This window comes from Homarus americanus, unplaced genomic scaffold, assembly GCF_018991925.1.
Source record: "Homarus americanus isolate GMGI-L3 unplaced genomic scaffold, GMGI_Hamer_2.0 scaffold19318, whole genome shotgun sequence".
NCBI lineage: Eukaryota > Metazoa > Arthropoda > Malacostraca > Decapoda > Nephropidae > Homarus > Homarus americanus.
Genome location: NW_024732238.1, coordinates 149,068 through 173,116, shown reverse-complemented (window position 1 = coordinate 173,116; position 24,049 = coordinate 149,068). Strand labels below are relative to the sequence as shown.

Genomic DNA, 24,049 nt, shown 5'->3' with positions numbered 1-24,049 from the left:
ACATCAGTAAACATTCAGCAAGATTAGGTTATAAAGTACAGGTATTGTATTTTCTACGTGGTTACAGTATGATATCGGTGATGATTCAGACTTGATGTGAAGTTAAATGTGACTAAAGGAGAGAGAGAGAGAGAAGCCATACACATGCCAGCAACACACACAGCGACCATACACTTGTACAGACACAATATGTCAACTTAATACACCCGAGTAAATTTGTATTACGGGGTGTGTGAGGTGCTGGGTGTGATCAGCGTCCGTGAGTGCCGTTATAACCGGCTTTGGTGGTCATATTCACGCCGTCAGCCAGTGTTGTGAGGTGTGGGAAGCGAAGTAAGGCGGCGGCGAGCTGATGGTGGGCGTCACTTGTTACGCTTGCTTCAGAGCGCAGCCATCTGTGTACATATATCCTGCCCGCTCAGTATACTGCCATTATACTCCAGCTGACGGTGTATTAGAGTATATTATCAACCTCAAGTCAGGAAATCTTTAAGACAGATGTGGAGAGAGAAGTAGAGAGGTGAGAGTCGTGGGAGTCTTCGCCGTGGAGCAGTACACTAATCACTCTCAGCTGAAACGAGAAGAAGAGATTGCAAGAAGTGGAACAATAAGAAAGTAGCTGAACAGGAACGTAAGATGGGTTGGCAAAGTGCAGGTGCCTCAGGGAGTATGTTTACACTAACAGTGGTGTTGTGGGCGGCGGGCGTGGGCGAGGGTGGGTGGCTTTTGGCGCCCAGGCCACTGGAGGCACAATGGAGGCCGTCCCAACACCCTGCTGAGACCCGTGTCATCCCAAGAGCTCAGAGGAGACCCTTAAGACCCCGCCAACAGTCACCCTTGAGAGGTCCTCTACTAAAGAACTCTGGTCCCTCTATCAACCTTCCCTATCACCCCCTACCCCTCACCACCCCAAAACCCAGCTTTCTCCAGTCCTTCTCCTTCGCCTCTTTCCTCGACCCCTTCGGCATGTTCTCACAGATGGAGGAAGAGATCAACAAACGAGGAAGCTTGACAAGGAGAAGAGGATACGCCCCTACCACCACCACCACAGAAGCCCCTCCACCCATTGTTTACTTCCCCGAGGGCGACGGTGGTGGGTGTCAGGACTTCGCTGAGGGCGGCTTCAACACCTACAGCTTCCTCTCCTTCCTCTTCTCCGTCGCCAATCTCGTCGGACATGTAAGAAGCCTGAGTGCTGTTATCACGTTAGGTTTGGGTTCTCTACGTAGGGTTAGATTAGGTTAGTTTAGATTAAATTAGGTCAGTGCTTTGAATATGTCAGTGTAGTGATCAAGTTACCATTTGCTGAGAGAGAGAGAGAGAGAGAGAGAGAGAGAGAGAGAGAGAGAGAGAGAGAGACTATCTTCCACTCTCACACAGGTAGCCAACAACGTCAACAACAATTTGAACAATAACAACAATAACAACAACGACAACAACAATAACCTGGACAACATCAACACTGCTAACAGCAACAGTAACATCAACAACCAGAACACAGTGACCATCCCGCCAGCCATGATGGGCCGCCGACGACGCCACCTCGAGACCGCCATCTTGGAGGAGTAAGTGACATCATCTAGGTATGGTGACGTCATCAGATAGGCCGCCATTTTGGGTGACGTCATAAGTTAGGTTGCCAAGCTGAAGACATTGTTTACATTATTTAATTTGCATATTCTCTCTGTCTTTCTGTCTCATAAATATAATGAACACCTTTATGTACGTCCAACAGGTATAAAGAAAGCTTACGGCTAAAGCCAGAGGAAGAGGTGACAGCTCTCGTGGTGATGGACTTTATCAGGGCTTTGAGGACAGCCATGTTGACCTCTGATCCCAGCTGTGCCCTCAGGAACCTGTGTCAAGTCAACAAGTCTGCCGTGGCCAGAGGTCATCTCGCTGACGTCCTCGCCGATGTCTTCAGGTAGAGTCAAAGGTCGAGGGACTTGCTTGATTTGCTTTTGTTATTCTTTTATTATTATTATTATTATTATTATTATTATTATTATTATTATTATTATTATTATTATTATTATTATTATTATTATTATTATTATTATTATTATTATTATTATTATTATTATTATTATTATTTTTCAGTTTGTTTATATTAATTATGGTTACAGCAAAGCTCTCGTGGACCAGTATCCCCGGGAGCTCCCTATTCGACGACGGTTGCTGCTAAATGCCGCTGCTGAAGGTAGGCGTGGCCAGGACTGTAGCTCCGCCCATCCCTCCTGTTCCGACGCTGAATGGATGGTCCTCAGTCCCTTCTTGGACCTGGAAACGGAGGACCTCGTGTGGGAGGAGCCGCCGGTAACACTGGAGGAGGACCTCGGGCTGCCTAATTTGATGAGTATTGTACAAGTGACTTCATTCACCTCTGGGTTGGATGTTTTGTTTGAATGAAGGATGGCGGAGACCAACTCTGCCCTCCCTCAGTGATGGTGATATCATTCTGCGGTGACTTAACTCGTCTGGTCTGGTAGAAGCAAGAAATACAGAGTCATATAGTTATGACGAAAAGCCGCAAGAAGAGAGATTTCAGCCCGACTGACTCTTCCTTCAACGGTACAGGACCCCAGCAGCAGCAGCAGCAGCAGCAGCAGTAGTAGTAGTAGTAGCAGTAGTGTAGTCGTAGCAAGAAAACATCCTGAAGCCAAGTGAGAGTGTCAGCCTTACCCGGCAAGAACCTGAGAAGACCTACGCCCGTCAACAACCTGCCGATGGCTCTGTACTGTGACCCGATAACCTAACTCTTTTGAAACATCTCAGAGAATAATCTTACTAGTTCCTGTGACAGATCAACACACTGTCAACAATCTCAACATGTTCCTGAAGCTTACTACTGAGAACGTGTCCACACCATACACCCACAGTGTAGCTCAGGCGGTGACATCCCGCAACGTCAGTGATTACTCTCAGCACCCCGACCATTTATACTCCTTCAATGACATCTACAGGGTTTATCCTCAGCCTTTCAGTCTTCTGGAGGATATATCAAGAGAGAATAATAAGGGTGAAGAGGAAGAAGGAAGAAAACAGATGCAGAAGAAGCACCTCCTCCTGACTCGGGTGGGTCGGTCCAGCAGTAAGTGTGGTTCACCTGGGTCAGGCGTCAACGTGCTGGCCGTCCTCAGCACCACCGTCCTCACTGTCCAGCTCATCATCAACATTGTCGTCAACAGCAATAACAACAACAATAATAATAACAACAATAACAACAACAATAACGACAACAACCGTAACGAAAATATGAACATGGTGATGACGATGAATGAGAACATGAACGACGTCGGAGGCAGACTTCTGGACAGGTTTGGATCCCAGCGAAGTTTACCCTCAAGAGGAAAGAAAACGAAAACAGAAAACCATCAAAATACGAATACTTGGAGGAATAACTCAAACAGGTTTTCTTCTCAAAGATCCCCGCTACAACCGGACTTCAAAACAGCCACTTCCAAAAGACCTCCCTCCAGCTACTGGCTTTCAAAAAGGTCTACCTACAAGCATTGTTCGTGTAAGAAGGCTTAAGCAACACTCAACTCAATTTATCAAACTGTATTTTTCACACTCGTGCATATTTAGTCACTTGGAGAATAGTATTGTTCAAGTTTTTTTTACTACAACCGTGTAAAAATAATTAAATCTATTCCATAATTTGAGTTTTGTGAACCTCGTATGTTTACTTATATGTCTGTAGTAGCATTAATGACAATACAAAAATAATACTGGTAATAAAATAATAATGTATTAAAACAATAATAATATAATAATAATAATAATGGGGGACAAGTCACTCATCAATGAGCTAAAAGTTATATTAAAGCTGTACATTTCATATTGACATAAAGAGTTCTTCACACTCTACACTTAGTGACAAGGTCTCCACAGTCACCCCAGTACCTGCCTCTGACGATGGCCAGACGGAGATAACGTTGCTCCTCCTCCGTCAGGAACTGTAACACCTCCACCTCCAGGATAGAGAGGGCCAGGTTCTCACTCACCCATTCCACCAGAGATGCCTCCTGCTTATCCCTCAGCCTCCTGCAGATGGCCCAGGAGAGACACGCCATCGTCTGATTGTTCGTGAGCAAAGTGGAGAAGAATGAACTCATGTTAGAGCCTTGTGGGACACCAGGTGCCTCTGTGTCGTTTGTCTGGGAGCTATGAGTAGCAAGAAATGGCTCATGATGTTTCGAAAGGAGATTCCAACTGTTACCAAAGTCCTGGGTATTTGTTGTGGTGTTTCGAAGACTTTCCAACTCACTTATTTGTGTGACGGAAACGTTGTTTAAGGTAACAGTAATTGGTTCGTTGGGGTTCAAAGAAGAATTTGATGTGTCTTTGGTCTTATGTTTCGAAACTTGGTGTGAATCCATGTTGGGTACGATGGTGCCCTTGACATATTGACTCTGGTTGTCATGGCTGTCGTTCATTTCACTGCCATTGTCATTCACGACTTCCTTGACAGCTTTCTGGAGTGTTATGTCTCCAGAACAAAGACACACATCGTTACCGGTTACCGGTGTGAACCATAGAGACCTCTGTGTTGACCTGATGCTTCTCCTTCCCAGCATCGCCTGATTCATGTTCATGTTGTTTACATCCACCATGAGATCATTAGTGTTGAAGTTGTTGTCGTTGTTGTTGTTGTTGTTATCGTTGTTGTTATTGTTGTTGTTGTTATCGTTGATGCTGGTGATGAGGTTGATGACTAGGGTGGTGGTGAGGACAGTATTGCTCAGGAAGTTGAAGATGGAACTGGCTGGGTCACTCTGGGAGGGACATTCATCTCGCCTCACTCGGCCCCCTCGCTCTATCCCACCATCGTCTCCTGAGGTACCCGAATTGAGGTCGGTCCAGTCGCCACTGAGATTGTCGCTAAGGACATTGCTGGGATCGTCGCTAAAGTCGTTGCTGGAGTCGTTTTTGGGCTCGTCGCTGGGGTCGTTGATGAAGTAGCTGGGGACATCGTGGGTCCTAGGTCTGCTGATTATACTACTGACTCGGTGAGTATCTGTGTGTGCACCTGTGTATGTCTCTGGGGGCGTGTCCGTGTGTATGTTTGAGTATATGCTCATGTAGGTGCTGTGAGGTGCTATATTGTGTATATCTGTGTGAGTGCTGTGAGGGGCGGCTGTGGTCCCGGAGCACAGCAGCAGTTGCCCCATCACCCGCCACTTCATGACCCTGAAGAAGAAACAAAAGAAAAGCGATCAAAAAGACGTGTTGTTGAGTGAACCTGAATATAAACATACACCTTCAGTATTTATTAGTTTTTTGAAAATACAAAACAAACAGTGAAATAATATAACAACACTTTAAAGTCACTCGGAATAAAATAGTAAACAATAAACTCATAAATCCCAATTAAAAAAAATCAGACACTGAACTAAAAATGTCTTTGCTTAATATTTTATATATATGACAGTGATATTTTGGTAAAGAAATACCATTAGTACCCGTACCTCAGTGGCTGTCGAGTTCTCAGGTCTGTGGGTACTGGTAGAGGTGTACACAGGTTCGCATCCCACCTTGCTGCCTCGGCCACTGACTCTGTGGATCATACAAGACAGTGGCCACGTTTTCTATCATGATGTCACGCGCTGCGATGACTTGAATGGTGGAGGTCGTAGGGTGAATTCATGTGTTGCGATGATGTGAATGGTTGACGCCCAGGAGTGACGAAATGCATCACGAAGATGTGATTGGTGAAGGCTTTAGTGACGTCAAGAATTACTATGGCGTGAGTGGTGAAGGCTTTCGTAACATCTTGTAGTGTAATGACATGAGTAGTGGAATTCTCGATGACATCATATTCTGTGATGACGTGGTTGGTCTGCTATGGATGACGACCCCGCGAGTTTACTGTATGCTTCGCGTCTCCTTACCACCAAGACCCACATAATCTTTAAACTTACAGTTACGTGACCTATTCATAAATCTGACGAAACTAGACCAAGTTATCACCGTACGCCCTTCTCCTCCACCTTCCCCACGCACAGCTGGCGACGACAACGGTGAGGAAGTGATCGTTTTCTCGGGCAGTCCTTCAGTCCTACCGTGGCCAGACAGGTATGTACGTCACCAGGTGTATAAGTGTTCAGGTGTATTTGTTCTCAGATGTGTTGGGTTCAGGTGGGTCCGTAGTAGTAAACAAACAGTAGTCAGGTGTTTAATATTTACGTCATGCTATCTTGTACACAATAGTTGAGGAACTTTTTATATCACTAAGACCACAGCTGTACTCGTCCCTCTGTCAGGTTCAATATGACGACTAACAAAGCAACGGTGTTCCTGCTCCTCGTCTGCCACGCTATAAAGAGCACCACAACCGCGCCCTCACACACCTTTCTAAACCAGGGCCTTCTTCAGGATAGGACACCTGCCCTAACAGTCACAGGAGGAGACATAGAGCCTTCTCAGAGCAACAGAGGAGAAGAGATAAGAGTGTGGAGAGAAGGGAGGGAAGGAATGCCTGAGGGACGCGGAGGGAAGGAGACCTGCCCGCCACAATATCCTGCCGGAGAGTTCACCATCTTCAGCTTCCTCTCCTTCAGTATCCTCATCATGCAGTTCATCGTCAACATGTCCATCAACAACAACAATAATAATAACAACAACAACAACAATAACAACAACCTAAACAATAACAATAATAATGACAACCAGAACGACAACTCCGTCAACAACGCGAACGTCGTCGAGAATGCTGTGACAGGCACTGGTATGGCTGGCAGGAGCTTCCCTTACCTCCCACCAACTGCAGAAGCGCCACAGCACACAGAAACGCCACAACATACTACAGTGCGACAACAAGACGCCTTGGCAAGACAACAACAACAACACGAAGCTCCAGTCAAGACAACCTTATCTTCCCTCACTAACTCCTCACAGTGTGTGTGTGTTCATCCCTCGGAGTCCACCCCTAAGCTATCCTCCACAACCCTAGCCCCTATTGTCTCCCATGGGGCCTCTTGCATCTCCTGGTTACTCTGTATAGCCGCCCAGGAACTTCAGGCCCCCGATGAACTATATTTTGTCGCCTACAAGTTCTTGATATCCATAGATGAGCTGGAAACTTACCTCATCCTAAGAGACACCGCCAAAAGTCGTGTTCAGTCACCCAGTCAACTTAACATAGAAAACGTTAAAGATTGTCGGGAACACTTAACCAAATGTATCCAAGATGTTTTTTCTTAATAAAATGCAATTCTTCTGAGACCGTTGGTATAATTTACTCATGATATTATTAAAAACACCAACTTCTTCAAATGGTCAATAAATTATAATATTAGCTGCATTGGTCTGCACAACGTTTTCTTGGTTGCTAAAATAAAACAAAACAGAATCGCCATGCATATAATTATGACGACTGAACTTATAATCTGTATTTCCGTGACAATTATCAACACGTGAGAATTATCTTAACTATAGATTTATACATTTTTCTCTTGAAGCGTCTGTCTATCTGTCTGTCAATCTTTCACTTACATGAACTGAATTACTCCAACACAGCGTACCCTCGGTGTGAGTAGGAGGCAGCACTGTTATTTAGGAACTTCGCCGTGATAATAAAAGATGGATATTCAGTTATTCATTTATTAAAGATGAACAGTAAAGAGTTTTATCCACTTTATTTATTTCGTGTTTATTTTTCATTTATTTATTTATTTATTTGTTTATTTATTTTTGTACATTTTATTCTTCGTGTCAACAGAGTGGTTTGGTTTGGTTATGTTAGGTTTATATTAGGTTCAGGTTCGGTTTGTGTGTGCGTGGGCGTAAGTATTGTTGCTGTTTATGTGTACTTAACCATGTTTGGGTGTGTATGTGCGTATTTTTCTTTACGTATGTATTTGTCTCATGTACGTATGTGATCGTATGTGAGGTGTGTATGTGTGTATGTGTGTATCTCCATTAGTACACCACACCTCCATCACACCCAGGGAAGAGCCGTCCACATTCGCCCACATCACTACGCCCACGCTCAGCCGCCCACACAAGATAGCTGGGGTCACATCCTCTCTCCTTTATCAGGAGGTGGGCGGCTGCTCTCACGCCCACCACGCCCACCGATGACGTCACTGACCCACCCTGGTGCAAGTAGCCGGCAGTGACACAAAACCTGTTGAAAGAATGGCGAGTGTAAGCTCTCTCTCTCTCTCTCTCTCTCTCTCTCTCTCTCTCTCTCTCTCTCTCTCTCTCTCACCTGCAGTACCCACCTGTAGGCGACGCAGGGAAGGTGCGGGTGTGTGAGGGAAACGTTCCATAAGTCCAGCAGTGCTGCCACGCCCACAAGCCCCCGCGCCCTCACCTTCTCCGAGCCTCCAGGACATGCCCACGCCATCCCCGCGCCCTGTGGAGGAAAAATGAGTGACATGATATGGGTGTGGCAGTGATAGATGGATAGATTGATGGATTGATGGAGAGAGAAAACTACTAAGCGTCATTTACACAGAGGGCTTTCCATGGGACACAGGACATCACCTACAGAAGTTCTAAGACACCTTCTACAGTAGTTCCTGACCTGGGTGGTGTAGGTCCATCGTCGGGTCCTCCTCTGGCTGCGGTAGACGTGGTCGTTGAGGCTTCGCTGTAGCTGAAGGAGGCGCTGAAGACGGCGCCCCACCATCACCTGTAGAGACCCGGGTGATGAGAGAAGTTTTGGACCACACACACACACACACACACACACACACACACACACACATGTACAACAACAAACAAACACACAAACTCACCTCGTTGGCACTGTTGACATTGTTGTTATTGTTGGCAATGTTTATGTTGTTGTCATTATTGTTGTTGTTGTTGTCGTTGTTATTGTTGTTGTTGTTGTTATTGTTGACGTTGTTAGAGATGTTGATGACGATGTTGGCGACGGCGAGGGCGAAGGAGAGGAAACCGAAGGAGGACATCTGACCCGTCTTGATACACTTGGTAGTCTCCTCCGGCACGAAGATGATGGGAGGACGACCTTTCACCTCTTCCTCCTTCTCCTCCTCTTCCTCCCCCTTCTTCCCATCATTCGACTTCCTCTTCTTCAGTTTGCTGGGATATAGATAAAATGTGAAATCTCTCTCTCTCTCTCTTTTTCTATATATGTGTGTGTGTGTGTGTGTGTGTGTAGGTTGCATTACCCTCACAACTTGCATCACGGCCTACCTGCCACTGGGCCTCCTGTGTGAGGGTCGTGGCAGCCTCATCATCTGCCTCATCACCGCCGCCGGGATGAACGGGTGACCCTGAGGTGACCTGACCTTCCTTGACCTGCTTTCCTCTGACGCAGGGAAGTCCTCTCTGCCACTTTTCTCACGTTTCAGGAGCTTCGACTCGACACCAGAAAACTGTAGGTCCTGAGAGAATTTGAGAAGGACTTTCTGCAGGAGTTTAGCCTCGGAGTCACTGGTGAAGGTCAGTAGGTCAAGATCGTCTGTCTCCTGCCAGGGTAGTGAGGTCAGCCATTTTCTCTGTCCTTCCAGGTAGTTGTGTGTGAGGTTGGTGAGGCCACTCCTGAAGGCGTTGTGAGCTGAGGAGGTCCAGGGCGTCGACAGGTCAACAGAAGACACAAGAGATGCCAAGTTTCCCTCCATGTAAGTTATGAGTCTCAGTTGATACTCGTGAAGCTTAAACACAGCGCCACCACGAACAACAACAGTTTTGTGAAGATGAACGCTTTTATAAGTTGCTTGAGACGAACCTTAGCCTGACCGCCCCGCCAGTAGCGACACTCTCGTACAGCACGAACATGAGACTGTAAGTAAAAAACAATGACGACGACCCTGGGTGGTTGTACACCTGGCGGCCACACCAGTGTGAGCTGTATCAGAGTCAGCTGTGGTATGGGAGGTATTACTGAGCTACACACACACACACCCTCACTCTCCCAGCACTCCCACGGTCCTCCTCCCACGCTCGCCCCTTCTCCGAGCGTGAACGCCCTTCAATACACCTACTGGGCCTTACACAAACACCTCCACCCACCACCACCTCCCGTATACGCTCGCCAGCAGGAGTGTTTCCCGGGACGACGTCGGGTCCTCAGCGCTACATACAGGTGGGGACGACGACACACCCGGCACACACGAAGTGTTTCCTGTATTGTCGGTGAGTAATGTTGGTCTATAGTACGTACGTTTTGATTTTATATTAACCCTTAAGTCAGTGTTATCAATATCTGAGTTTATAGTTGGGTCACATAGACGTGGATATACTCTAAGTGGTCATCCTCCTCCCTCACGACACTCTGATAATAGGACTGCCTGAGAAAAGGATTTACAGATATTTTCATTACTGTGTCGTTTATATACACACACTATATAATAATTGACAAAGCCAATAAAGAATAAACACCAAAGAATATACCAACAGGAGAGTCACAGTGAATAACTGGATAAAACGTAAACAAAAGAGCAACGCAAACCTCTGAACATATGATCGTAACCACTAAACTGTGACGTCACGCGCTGTTTACCTTACACACAGTGATAAACTAACTCCTCTCCCGTCCCTTCAGCCCGCCACCACGACCACCGGACCGTAGCGAGCGTGTGGTGCGTTATTCAGTTGGATATAACGGAGGTATGTTGCCCCCAAAGACTGGTAGTATAGGGAGGCAGGGGGGGGGGGCAGGAAGGCGAGGATCGAGTGGGGGAAAATAGTGAGAAAATTAAATTAATCAGGAGATGGAGATATACCTTATAATTCATGTGTTAAATTATGTATCATGTAGGATTTTTGTTGAGGAGAATGACACATCACAGCGACACATCACACATGTTGCTTAATGTTTTGACTGTCACAAACCGTCGACTTTGAAGATGGTCGAGAATATAGCTGTTGTGGTCACCAGTCCTCATCCTTCAGGTAGAGAATTCCTTTTAAAGTCGATCACTTAACCAAAATTTTCTTATTAGTAAAGTGTATGCGTCTTTATTTTCATTTATGTGTTTAAGATAATGTTTCATGATGATGTATAATGTGAGTAGTGTGTTAATATTGTTGTTAGTTTTACTTGTAACTCAGTAGCTGTATTGTTAACTTATCCCGGATTATCTAGAGGAGCATATGAAAGATCCAACGATTAGACCACAGACTCACATCAACACTTACTCCGACAGACCACAGCCTCCGTCTCACAGACCACAGCGTCCCTCCCACATACCACGGCCTCCCGGGTTGTCATGTCTGGGACCATCATCACCAACATGACACAGCTTACAGGGGTCCCATTAACCCCGCCATTACCACCGAGAGAAGAACGGTCACTGCCCTTCCTTCACCCCCACACCTACGCCTACCCTCAAGTACCTGTGGACGTCGGCGGGAGTGTTATACCGCTTCAGGGGTTCTTCCAGCAGCATATAACACACATGGAGGCCCTGAGACCACCCCGACCAGCTGTGTCCCCAAGGCTGCGACAGATCATCCGTCCGGCACCTCTAGTCCCTCATCCCACATCTCCCCCTGTTTCCCTTTCCGCCCTCCTCGATCCTTTCCGCCTCTTCTCTCGCCCAAAGCTGACGAGGAAGTCCTACATGGAAGTAGAGTACCCGACAACGACGGCTAAAACGACAACAACGACGACGAAGGCTCCTCTCGTCTACTTCCCCGCCGGTGACCAGGGCGAGTGTGGTGACTACAAGCCCCCCGGGTTCGACACGTACAGTTTCATCGGGTTTCTGTTAGGGGTCGTGAACATCGTAGCCCAGGTACTAGATGAGAGAGAGTGTTCAGCCTATATCATATAAAATATTTTTCTCAATATATCTTAACCATTACATTACTCACGGCCTTAATCACCTCATATTGCAGGTAGCCAACAACGTCAACAACAACCTCAATAACAACAACAACAACAATAACGACAACAACAACAACCTGGACAATATCAACGTTGCCAACAGCAACAGTAACCAAAATAACATGAACACTGTTACTATACCCCCTGCCATGGGTGAGTTGCCTCTCTCTCTCTCTCTCTCTCAATACTTTTATTAGCATTAACCAATCAACATCTTCCCTTCTGTTGACGTTGACTAATAGCCAGCGCGCTTACTACTCCTGTTGACCAATCAACAAAGTTCCTTATACTCCTGTTATCAATCAACCTGTAGCGCTTATCCTCCTGCTGACGAAGGACTTCTCCTACAGGCCGAAGACGCAAACGAGGGACAAAGGAAGAGGAGGAGGAGGAGGAGGAGGAGGAGGGAAGCAAATGGCAACGACCCAACGTCGAGGAGGTTCTGGCAGCTGCAGTAGCTGTTCCCTTCCTCAGGTGAGAGAGAAGGAAAGAGAATACGTCTGTCATCATAAACTCAAAGTAAACTCGTTAACCAGTACAATAAAAGACCTGCCTGACGGTCTTGTCTCCTGCAGAACCTTCTGGGTGCTGGCTGGTGGGCGCCCCGGGGAGTGTGTCTTAAGAGCCGTCTGTGAGGCAAACTTTAATGCCACCTACGACCTCCACCACACCCATGATCGCTCCTTCAACTACAACAACACTGCCCGCGACGACAGCGACCTCGCTCAAATCTTCGCCGCGATCTTCACGTGAGTATTGACTACTTGATTCTCGTTAGAAAGATAAACAAACTAGCAAGTAGACACACACACACACACAGGACAAAGGTAAAACGTGAGAAAGAAGAAAACTTGAAAACAGTTATACAATTTTGATATTTTCGACCCAAATTAACAAGTTCCCTTCTTCCTCTCTCATTGACTCCCACTTACACATCCTTCGTCGCCGCTCTCTCACCTTTCTACCTCTTTTATTCTTCCCCCCCTCCTTACCTCCCACATGGCATGCTTTCGTCTTTTCCTTCCTCCCTCCTTCTCTCTCTGTCTCTCTTTCTCCTTGCATGTACTCCCCCCGCCCGCCCGCCCTTACAGCGAGGCCCTGGGTGAGTGGGCCCCACCAGCAGGTGTCCCCAGGTCTTCCATCACGGCATCTGGACTCTATGGTCGTCGAGGACAGGATTGTTCATTCCTCAGTCCCCATTGTTCAAGGGCGGCATGGAAGCGCATCCTCAGGGACGTCGAGGACCACCAGACCATGAACCTAAGCTTCCTGAAGGAGGAGGAAGGCGAGGAGGACCTCCTAGATCACATCAGGAACCACTCCGAGGACTTCGCTGACCTGGGGCTGCCTAATATCGCCTCCATTTTTAATTTTGATGAATTTATATGAGAGTCGGATGTTGGTGTATGAAAATCCGTTTGAATTTGGGTTACGGATTAGAGAATCGAAATTTTCTGTGGCTGAGAATTAGAAACCCGTCATTTCCTGGGGGCATTGAACAAGAGAGCTTCCATTTTCTGTGGTAAAGGACAATAGCACTTTTATTTTCTGCGGCTACGGACGAGGATAATGTTCTGGTCTGTGTTACAAGGGAAGCTCAAGTTTTGTTATTGGACTCCGAACCATTATTTGTGAGACAGATTAATTTTTTCTTAATAAAATCTAGAAATAATCAACTGTTGTTTAAGTGAACCAATATTATAATTACTGTATCAAAAATTATAGTTTGTCAGTCATCCAACAGTATTTATTCAGTATAAACAGAGAACGTTACGAGCTATGGAGGCCTTACTTAGCTGATATGTATGTATACGTTTATTGACCATGACATTTCCTGGAGCTGATGTAATGGTGATACTATAATATTTTTTCTGCATGAATTTCAGGGTCCATTGTCAAAGGTAACTGTACTGATGGCCTTGTGGGGAAACAATGTCCAGGGAAAGATACACACGTTAGTACAGGTATTGTAGATTCTGTATTTTGTAGAAGATCAAGTTTTACATAACAACTGTGGCAACAACAACAACGACAACAATCTCGAAGGAATTTGGGGGACCAGTTGCTGGTTTTTCTTAGTCGTGTTGTCCTCTCACATTCTCGCTCTTACTTCTTCCTCTTTAGGCTGCAGCTGAGTAAGAAGTGGCTACTGACGGCGGTGGTGGTGGCCACAGGCGCGGTACTTCTGCCAGCAGTCCACTCCATCTGCACCTCCCTCAGCAGCCAGCACCAGATACTCCGGGTTGACGCCCTGTCGGGGGAGGGGGACACAATTACATCCTCTAGTGTTGTCTGGTCTGGGAGGGACTGATACAATACACTAAGTGTTGCATGTGTACTCTCTCTCTCTCTCTCCCTCCTCACCTGGAAATTGACGAGCATGTTGGCTGCGGCTACGGCACCGACCTGACCCATCATGCCCGCTAACCGCGACACTTGCCGCAGCTTGACTGCAGTGTTACACACCTCGGCCGCCATACACACGGGGTCGTCCTCAAACAGCACTTCTTTCCACATGTCCATCAGAGCGACGGCCGCAAGCAGCGCCTCGTCCACCACGTCCTTGTCATGGCTGCCGCAGGAAGATGAAGATGATGATCCCGAGGAAGACCTGCGGCTGCGGTTCCTGTAGTTTTGGATGCGGCGCATATGACGATCGACAGAATCTCTCATCATCTTGAGCCGGGAGAGGCGACGCCCGGCCGTGGCCATGGCTGTGTTAGTGTTGGTGGCAGTCTGTGATCCCTGGACCTGGTTGGTGTTGAGGTCGTTGTTGTTGTTATTATTGTTGTTGTCGTTGTTGCTGTTGTCGTTGTTGTTGATGTTGTTGGCGACGTTGATGACGGCGTTGACCACGTTGAGCACAAAGCCCAGGAAACCGAAGGAGGAGAGCTGGTTGCTGGAGACGCACTCAGCCTGGTCCTCCTCCGGCACCAGCACCACCGGTAGCTCCTCCTGCTCCTGCCTGCTGGGATAACGCGCAGGGGGTTAAGTACAGTAGTTATCTCTCTCTCTCTCTCTCCAACCCTCATTCCTTTCTTCCCTTTCTCCTCCACCTCCTCACTAATCCTCACTACCTCCCTTCTTCCTCCACCTCCTCACCCATCCTCACTACCTCCCTACTTCCTCCACCTCCTCACCCATCCTCACTACCTCCCTACTTCCTCCACCTCCTCACCCATCCTCACTACCTCCCTGCTTCCACCACCTCCTCACCCCTCCTCCTCCCTCCCTCCCTCCCTTCCTCACTCCTCCACTTACTTCTTTCTGTTCTTCTTCTTGGCGCTAGTGGTCCTCCTGTTGGCGTGGCTGCCGAAGAAGCTGGAGTAGCCGCCCTGTAGTGCCAACAGGTCAGGCGATATCCCCACCTGACGCCGCCTCCTGTTACCATGGCAACACTGATTAGAATTTTGTTTACCTAACCTAACCTAAGGTAAGGTTAGGTAACGTAACGTAACGTAACCCATATCTCCAGCTGGGAATATCTAATGTATGATCTTTTGAAAATCCATCTTTGTGTCGTGGCTTAAGTGAGGCAGGTAATTGCATTGTCTCAAGCCCAGTTAAAGAAAAAATGCAAATTTTTAACGAATCGAAATCCTGGTCTTTAATTCTTACGTTAAATATTTCCTCTAAGTATGAAAGAAAGCGTTTAACTGCTTCAATGGGTTATATATCTCACCTTAACCCCACGCTCCCTGTAGATGAGTCCTCCTGCTGGTTTAGCCCGGCAGTATTCTTCAGGAAGTCCTTCAACGCCTCCGTCATGTTGGTGTATCCCTGGAGGTAAGTGTTGGTATAGACGCCCAGTTGCTGCCTCAGCTCCTTCAGGAGGAGGTCACCAGAGGTCAGAGGTAAAGTCTCTTGAAAATGTGTTGTGCTCGCGCCAGCTGTCACCCCCGATATGTCTGGGTGTAACATCTTGGACCAATTCTCGTTTTGTCTGAGTCTGCAGTTAATTCTTGTCAATTTCAATCTTATCACTGTCTTCCCGTCGTGTCTGATAACTTTCACACTATTTGGTAACACGATTGAGGGTTTCACCTAAAGCCCGTGTCCAGAAAATTGCCCAAAATGTGGAATTACAAACGTCGTGTTCTCGCTCTCAAATATTTATATTTATTTGAATATTTCTGAGTGTTTTTGTTGTTCAAGATAAGACGTACACTGTCTTTATTTTTTTATTTATCATTTACACTATTTTCTATCATTGTGTATAGTCTTAAATCATATGTTGTTTTTTGTAACCTTGTAAACACTTTAGCGGCAGTAGTATTGTCGTCACAACCTGGTGCGTGTTGGTTCTGTTAATATTGCTGCTGTTGCTTCTGTTACTGCCGTTGGTATTGCTGTTGATAATGTTGCTACAGGTGGTACTACTGTTGCCACTGCTGCTGCTGCCACACTCCTTGCCACCGCACTAGCGGGCCGCACTGCCTCTAATCTGACTGACTTGCTCGCGAACAACCCCACAATTGCCACAGTCCTGAGCCCGGGTTTATCAAAGTTCGTAAGTTAATATTCCTCCGTCACTGGAAGTATAAAAATAATAACAAACTAACTAACTTAAACTACGAAGCAAAGATGGATTCCCAAAGGTTCTTCAGCAATGTTTTCCGCCTTGATTGGAGATGTGGGAAGGCATCTAGTTGATTCCCTCAAGCAACGACAACAAAGAGGGATTCTGAAAGGTTCATTTATTTGTATTTTCCTCGTAACAAGAGATAGGAGATCGCATAACACACACACACAGTTATCCCCCCAATCACCCACCATCACCCTCCACGCCTCTGTAGTCTTAAGGTATAACGGCATATATCACCCACCCCCTCTCTCTCTTCTTCACCTTACGTCCCTCACTCTTCTCCTTCACCCCTAACCCCCTCTTCTGCGCTTCCGTCGTGCAGCCCCAAGACGACTCTTTTCACGCCTCACCCTCAGTACACCACAATAGCGACTACGGCAGGTAGGTTCTGAGTGACTGTGTGTGTGTGTGTGTGTGTGTGTGTGTGTGTGTCACTCACCCGTCTGGCGTCCGTCCGAGAGGTAGCTCCGTGTCGAGGGGTGTACTCTGATCCTCCGAGACTTGTAAGGGGTGGCCTGGCATAGAGAGAGAGAGAGAGAGAGAGAGAGAGAGAGAGATAGAGAGAGAGAGAGTAATTTAGTGTTAATATTCATATTATTCTCCTTTTTTTTTAATACAGGTTTTTCGTCATCATTATGTTGCTGTGGGCGGCTCTTAGCGTCACCCTGGCCGGCACACCTCAAGTACTGGCCACCTTTGGCCCAACTATCAGCGTCTTCGAGTTACAACTTGAGGCAGCCGTCAAGGAGCTGTCCTTCCAGGAGTTCTCGGATATTGCCAAGAGTAATCTGCTGCTCTCCGAGGAGGAAGAGGTTGTTCAACGGAAGATGAGGAAGGTGTTGGAGGGGGCAAGGATGAGGGAGACTCGAGCAACAAGTGAAGGAAATCCATCAACAGACGGGGGTGGTGGTCCTAGAACTCCCGCTCAACCTGATGCGCCTTGGTCGACGGAACTGGGTACTGTACAGCCAATGGTAGACGAAGAGCAAAGAGCAACAGATGACAATATAGCAAAGAGACCAAAAGGTGTCGTCGGTTATTCCACACGGCGTCATGAGATAGTTCGTCGTTCCTGCCCTGGAGGTAACGGCGCCTACGGGTTCAACACCTACAACTTCCTCACGTTCTCTCTGCAGGTTTTCAACGGAGTGATCAACGCCGTCAACCGCATTAACAACAACAATAACAACAACAACGACAACAGCCAGAACAGTGTGACAGTCAACACTGATCAGATTTCCAGTAACTCCAATAGTGCCAACGCCGTTCTTGTCATCATTCCTCCCAGCCGCCGCAGGAAACGCCATTTATCTTCCTGCAGACCCGTTGATGGGAACATTGTCACCCTTCACACAGCCTCCGCCCTCATCTCCCTCCTGCAGGAATACGTAGATACTCTAGGTGGGGTGAACGAGGCGTGTCGGGGCTTGCATGTGTGTCGCAGTGTCAGGCAGGTGGCTATCAACGTGGGGTTCCAAGCGATAATCTGGAAGTCATCTCCCTCAACCCACCTGGTGATGAACTCAGCCCCGTGTGAGTTGTTGTTCCAGCGCTGCGCCAGGTTAACAGTACAGTAGAACATGTGGCCCAAACACCGTTAAACAACCGAAATTATTTTCAAGAATAGCTCCATATGTCACTGGTAATTGTTCGGTGATTACATTTGATTGTGCGACCCTGATTAATGGATGAGAGACAGTGTGAAAAATAAGCGTTAGGTGGCGGCTGTGAACACAACTGTAAATCTGTAATTACTACTGAATATTAACAATCAGTCTGCTATAGAGCCCCTGCTGATAACACGCTGTGTAATTTTACAAAGATGTGGCTGTATAATATTGAAATCTTAAAAAAAAAAAATCTTCCACAAGGTCCAACGCGACTCTACACGCACACGACAGCTCTCATCTGCTGTACATATAGTATTAAAACCTAAAGCTCAGATCATTCAGTATTGTCGCACTCAGCTGTCACTCTACTCGTCATCCAGCGGACGTACTATGCAGACTGGACGACGGATGTTCCTGGCAGTGTTGGTGTTGGTCATAGTCACTCGTGTTAACTGTGAATTTGATGATGACACGTTACAGAAATTACGTAATATACTTAGGAAAGAATCTCGGGCATTTCTTGACGAAACTGCCAAAGTAAATCAAATGAGAGAATTTAACAACTTGAGAAAAGTTACAGCAGTGTCTTCTACGCCTCCGTCTGAGTCTTCAGATTCTATTAAGACAAACAGGACAGACAAGTGGTCCAGGTGGAAGAGGTCAGGTTGTCCTGGAGGTGTTGGAAACTTTGGCTTCAACTCCTTCAACCTCCTGACATTCTCCCTTCAGGCATTTAATGGTGTCATCAACACAATCAACAACCTCAATAATAACAATAACAATAATAACATCAACTCTGGAAACAACGCAAACAGTAACTTCAATGAACAAAATTCAAATGTGAATTCCATGTCTATGTTGGTTGTCATAGTTCCACCTCCAAGAAGAAGAAAGCGGGAACTATGGGAGAAGGAAAATGGACATTGTGAACAAGATATGAGTGAACAGGAAATACAAACTGTGATACAAGACACATATTCGACAATATCTGACATCATCAAAATGTCACAACATAATCCTAACTGTGGTAAATATATTTTGTGTCTCAATATACAAAACAGCTATGCTCGCTACGGCCTGCAAGTGCTGAGTGAAATGTCTCGCCAGAAGAAACTGTGGAATGACATTATAGAACCCATGTTAACGGCTGGTCACTGTTCATCCTTGTTCCCAGAATGCTTTTGGGCGTAATATAGTAAAACCATATTTAAATCCACACAAGAATTTAATTAAAAGTCAATAACCTAATCAAGCCTAAATTGGTAGTACAGCTGACCAATCCTCATCAAATCTATCCAAATAAATCAAGCTTAACTCATTATAAACTCCACTCTCTAATAAACACTGACATGAATTGCGATTTGGCGTTTTATTTTTCTATTGTATATGCTCCAAAAAACATCTATATAATTTTATGTTAGACAATATGACACAATGTATGAAGGATGTTCACAACCATATCGAGACAACAGGAGTCGCAGTGTTTCTTAAATTCATCGGAACCCTCCGTAAAGATGCTTTTTGCAGCGAGTCCGTACAGCTGTACATGTGGCTCTAATTGTTGGGTAATTGTTTAGTTCAGGCTGTTATATCAGTTCACCTGAAGATCATTCCCCTAGATTATTTCACCTTAAGATTAACCATCCTCGTAATTTAACCTAACCTTACTTACCACGTAACGTTAAGGTGTTTAATCATCAGATGAAATAAGCTGGGGATAACGATGGTGTTGCTGCTCTTCAAAACATCAAGTCTTTAATTGTTTAATAAGGTTTGTAATTATACCAGACCATCAAAAAATAACAAGAAACAGAACTTTACGAAATCGTCAGAAATTTACATTGACTTCAACAGGATTTACTGAACAGGGAGATAATCTTCCTTGATTTGTTCATAGTTGTAGGCTAGTTTATTAGCCATCTAATATTACATGTTTATAAAGACCTTGATGTTGATGCACAGAGACTACATTTTAAACACCATTTGACAAACTAGGTACAGTTGCCTAATGAAACTTTTATATGAATCTACATACACTTTATTATATTACTTTAAGAACACTCAGGGAACAAAGATGAACAGTGACCAGCCGTTAACATGGGTTCTATAATGTCATTCCACAGTTTCTTCTGGCGAGACATTTCACTCAGCACTTGCAGGCCGTAGCGAGCATAGCTGTTTTGTATATTGAGACACAAAATATATTTACCACAGTTAGGATTATGTTGTGACATTTTGATGATGTCAGATATTGTCGAATATGTGTCTTGTATCACAGTTTGTATTTCCTGTTCACTCATATCTTGTTCACAATGTCCATTTTCCTTCTCCCATAGTTCCCGCTTTCTTCTTCCTACAGGTGGAACTATAACAACCAACATAGACATGGAATTCACATTTGAATTTTGTTCATTGAAGTTACTGTTTGCGTTGTTTCCAGAGTTGATGTTATTATTGTTATTGTTATTATTGAGGTTGTTGATTGTGTTAATGACACCATTAAATGCCTGAAGGGAGAATGTCAGGAGGTTGAAGGAGTTGAAGCCAAAGTTACCAACACCTCCAGGACAACCTGACCTCTTCCACCTGGACCACTTGTCTGTCCTGTTTGTCTTAATAGAATCTGAAGACTCAGACGGAGGCGTAGAAGACACTGCTGTAACTTTTCTCAAGTTGTTAAATTCTCTCATTTGATTCACTTTGACAGTTTCGTCAAGAAATGCCCGAGATTCTTTCCTAAGTATATTACGTAATTTGTGTAACGTGTCATCATCGAATTCACAGTTAACACGAGTGACTATGATCATCACCAACACTGCCAGGAACATCCGTCGTCCAGTCTGCATAGTACGTCCGCTGGATGACGAGTAGAATGACGTCATAGAGTTATAGTATTTGTTAAAAGATTTCTAGTGTGTATAACTTGTTCTTCACCACAGTTGAGGGTCGCTGAGTGCTGTAGATCTCATAGTTTTCATCACAGGGTCGTGTTGTTCGGAGCTTGGTGTTGGTTGAGGCAGTAGAGACGTCACGGACCTAGACTGCCTCATAATAACACGGTATAGGTGTCGGGAGGTGACTTTTATAAGACTGTTTGTGGTTGTTAAGGGGGAGATTGATGGGGGTTGCCACAAAAGTGAGTCACCGTTATAACTGTTGGCAGCACCTGACGCCCGTCCTCCCTCTCTCATTATCTCCTTAGTGGGCGTAATATTCTAACCGTCTTGTTGGCCCGTTCATCCACCCTCCCATCCTTCCATTGGCCCATCCTTTCATCTGTTCGTCCACCCATCCAGGGGCTGAGCCAGGAGGAGGGGGGGGGGGGGTTCCTGGGGATCCGGGCCCTTCTTTTTAGCAGAAAATTCCAATAATTTTCTTTAATGCAGTATTATACTCAGGCGGTAATTGCAACTGACCTCAAAATACCCATGATATTGGTCAGATTTAAAAAATATTCTGGAGGCTTACAGCGTCCCCCCCTACCCTCCCGAAAAATCCTGCTGGGTGGGCTCTGCTCGCCATGGCCTACCCCCCCACACCACTTCGACCCCTCCCTTTTGATATTTCTGGATCCTCCCCTGCCTCCGTTTATCCATCTGCCTGTCTTTTCACCCGTGTATCAATCCGTTTTTCCTTCCATTTGCTTTTCTCTCTATCCATTCATTAATCCGTTTACCCACCCCCCCATCCACCACCTCCTCGTTCTCTCTCTGTTCCCGACAATAAACAACAGAGGTACAGTCTCTATGCATTCCCTCCAAACTTGGTAGTTGGCACCTCATCATCACAACACCTCAAGTGCAGCTGCGAATCGCCAACTTCCGTGCACACGTGACCCCACAGGCCAGGGCCCCGCGTGTGTGTGTGTGTGTGTGTGTTAGTCTACCCCTTACCAGTTAGCTTGATAGAGGGCCTTTGGTCAAGTCTCCATTACGTACAGCAGACCACTTGAAGATTAAACACCCTAGCCTATTTCACCTGAATATTAGACACCTTAAATTATTTCATCTGAAGATTAACCACTCTAACCCTACCTATGGGGGAGGGAGGGGGGGAACTTTGGATAGTCTAGATTAGATTACAAAAGCTTCATATAGGTTAGTTTAAGTTAGCTTGGATTACTTTAGTTTAGTTTAGATTAAATTAGGCTTACTTATATCAGCGTTGGGGTGTTTAATCATCAGGTGAGATAAGCTGGGGTGCCTAATCTTCTGGTGATCCGATTATTCTCATGTTAACAACAATTCGAACTAATTAGCTCCACCAGTCCCTGTATGACGAGGGGTAACTTAGCTTGAGGCTGTGACCATTGGAGGAGTGGACGGTCGTATGGAGAGGTTGCGTATGAGGGGTCATGTAGGGGGTCGTGCTGGGAGTTCGTGTGTGGGGTCGTGTTTGGAGGCCATGTAAGGGGTCGTTTTGGGAGGTCGTGTGTGGGATCATGTAGGGGTCGTGTTGCGAGGTCGTGTATGGTGCCATGTAGGAGGTCATGTTGGGGTCATATTGGGGTCGTGTTGGGGTCGTTGGAAGGTGGTGTAGGTGTCGTATATAGGAGGTCGTGTGTGGTGGGTCGTGCCGAGGCTCACACTCTCATCCTCACTTGTTTGGCTTCGACGAACGAGTGTTTTAATTCCCAGCTGAAGTTGTGTGGTGCTGTGATGAGAGAGAGAGAGAGAGTCCTTAATTATAACAACAACCTTAGTTCAGATATTCAACCCCTACAGTGACTGTCCTGTCGTAACAGATGATGTAAGACTGTGCACCTAAGAATAACAATAAAATTACCTGACTAAGACTCTAGCTTAATTAGAATATAGATGATAGAGAGTGGTAGTAACTCTCGACAGGAGCTGCCATGCACAGGCCAACCGGCCTATTGCAGACTCCTTATTTTCTTATGTTCTGTTCTTATTACATTCAGTTAATTCCAGAGAAAGATAAGGTAGAGACAGTTTGGAAAAAGATAGATAAATAGATAGAAAGAAAGATAGATAGAGAGATAGATAGATAGCTCAGTAAAATAGTCATTCAAGTTTACAATGGGTTCAGCATGTATACACACAATGCAGGTATACAGTTCAACATGTCTTTACCTATCCCATGCTAACCTAACCCAACCACTTCATTTACCGCTAGTGTGTGTGTGAACATCAGATGAAATAAATGAAGGTTCCTAATATTCATGAGCTACAAAATAACCCAGTGAATATGTTCATTTGTGTAATATTTGTATGTGTTTTAGAGTTTACAGTGAAGATCCCTTGAGGGTAAAGTTGTGAGATCTTTTACATGCCAGATCCTTAATATTATTCAAGATGGCGTCTAACACGGTAAACAAACAAGTAGCTCTTAAGTATTTTTCCTATTAGTTCTCAATTTACTTCCCTGTGACGTATCAATAACAAACCAGATGAAAAATGTGGTGTTTTGTCGCCGTGATCTTGAGTTTGAAGTTAATTAAAGGTCACTAAAGGGCGTAAAATGACCCGAGAAATCTGACCCAGGAAACGAAGATTCAGGAAGAGAAGTTTAGGTGACCCAACCCACTTGTGGTAGCTTAGCCTCCACCACACACAAGTCTCTCCTGGAGTTAATAAACTAGTATTAATTGTATCCACCTGCCTGTGTGTGTGGTAGTGGTGGCCAGTGTCGCCTTGTGCTCTAGTAATGGTTGTATGAGAGTCGTAGTGATAAAAGTAGTTTATCTTCTTATTCAGTGTCTTCATCGTGTCAAGGTCATCATTATTTGGGGATATTTGATTATTTTTGATATGAATTATTGAATTTTGTCTATTTAGATGAGGTTAGGTAGGAGTTTGTGTTGGATTATCTGGCGATGAAAATGTTAGGGAGATTTAAATTACAACATGAACGTCTATTTGTTAAGACTTAATACGTATCATGAGAATTGTTTGTATTTATTTATTGTATTATACATCTAGTTGATAATACAGTAGAGAATATATTAATACTGCATCACCTGAAGATTAACCACCCCAGTTTATTTCACCTTTAAATGCTAACTTAATTTAACTTAACCTAACT

General features: G+C 45.5%; 6 protein-coding genes across 7 annotated transcripts; 4 read left to right on the top strand and 2 right to left on the bottom strand.

Moving 5' to 3' along the window:
- The first annotated feature begins 295 nt into the window (after window positions 1–295).
- LOC121868242 (M-phase inducer phosphatase-like) lies at window positions 296–13,474 on the top strand. Of its 2 annotated transcripts, XM_042368561.1 has the most exons (6): window positions 9,537–10,113; window positions 11,127–11,717; window positions 11,821–11,962; window positions 12,160–12,283; window positions 12,385–12,558; window positions 12,901–13,474. In XM_042368561.1, exons 2-6 carry the CDS (start codon window positions 11,190–11,192, stop codon window positions 13,196–13,198), a joined length of 1,266 nt encoding a protein of 421 aa, XP_042224495.1. In that variant the 5' UTR covers window positions 9,537–10,113; window positions 11,127–11,189; the 3' UTR covers window positions 13,199–13,474. The 2 variants fall into 2 exon arrangements, with proteins under 2 accessions (XP_042224494.1, XP_042224495.1); XM_042368560.1 differs by lacking the exons at window positions 9,537–10,113; window positions 11,127–11,717 and adding an exon at window positions 296–1,179.
- On the top strand, window positions 1,416–3,670 carry LOC121868244 (myb-like protein AA). The gene is made up of 3 exons (XM_042368563.1): window positions 1,416–1,565; window positions 1,736–1,924; window positions 2,127–3,670. The coding sequence occupies exon 3, from the start codon at window positions 2,830–2,832 to the stop codon at window positions 3,532–3,534; it is 705 nt and encodes a 234-aa protein (XP_042224497.1). The 5' UTR covers window positions 1,416–1,565; window positions 1,736–1,924; window positions 2,127–2,829; the 3' UTR covers window positions 3,535–3,670.
- LOC121868241 (M-phase inducer phosphatase-like) lies at window positions 3,547–5,645 on the bottom strand. The gene is made up of 2 exons (XM_042368558.1): window positions 5,472–5,645; window positions 3,547–5,193 (listed from the first exon to the last, which is right to left on the bottom strand). The coding sequence occupies exon 2, from the start codon at window positions 5,187–5,189 to the stop codon at window positions 3,861–3,863; it is 1,329 nt and encodes a 442-aa protein (XP_042224492.1). The 5' UTR covers window positions 5,190–5,193; window positions 5,472–5,645; the 3' UTR covers window positions 3,547–3,860.
- On the top strand, window positions 5,880–7,207 carry LOC121868243 (putative uncharacterized protein DDB_G0292292). Its single transcript, XM_042368562.1, has 2 exons — window positions 5,880–6,078; window positions 6,267–7,207. The coding sequence occupies exon 2, from the start codon at window positions 6,274–6,276 to the stop codon at window positions 7,204–7,206; it is 933 nt and encodes a 310-aa protein (XP_042224496.1). The 5' UTR covers window positions 5,880–6,078; window positions 6,267–6,273; the 3' UTR covers window position 7,207.
- Window positions 13,475–13,774: 300 nt separating the features above from the next.
- LOC121868186 (WD repeat-containing protein 48 homolog) lies at window positions 13,775–16,534 on the bottom strand. Its single transcript, XM_042368493.1, has 4 exons — window positions 15,492–16,534; window positions 15,071–15,190; window positions 14,174–14,777; window positions 13,775–14,060 (listed from the first exon to the last, which is right to left on the bottom strand). Exons 1-4 carry the CDS (start codon window positions 15,728–15,730, stop codon window positions 13,956–13,958), a joined length of 1,068 nt encoding a protein of 355 aa, XP_042224427.1. The 5' UTR covers window positions 15,731–16,534; the 3' UTR covers window positions 13,775–13,955.
- A 1,842-nt stretch (window positions 16,535–18,376) lies between these two features.
- LOC121868185 (GATA zinc finger domain-containing protein 8-like) lies at window positions 18,377–19,685 on the top strand. Its single transcript, XM_042368492.1, has one exon. It carries the CDS (start codon window positions 18,395–18,397, stop codon window positions 19,193–19,195), a length of 801 nt encoding a protein of 266 aa, XP_042224426.1. The 5' UTR covers window positions 18,377–18,394; the 3' UTR covers window positions 19,196–19,685.
- Window positions 19,686–24,049: the final 4,364 nt, after the last annotated feature.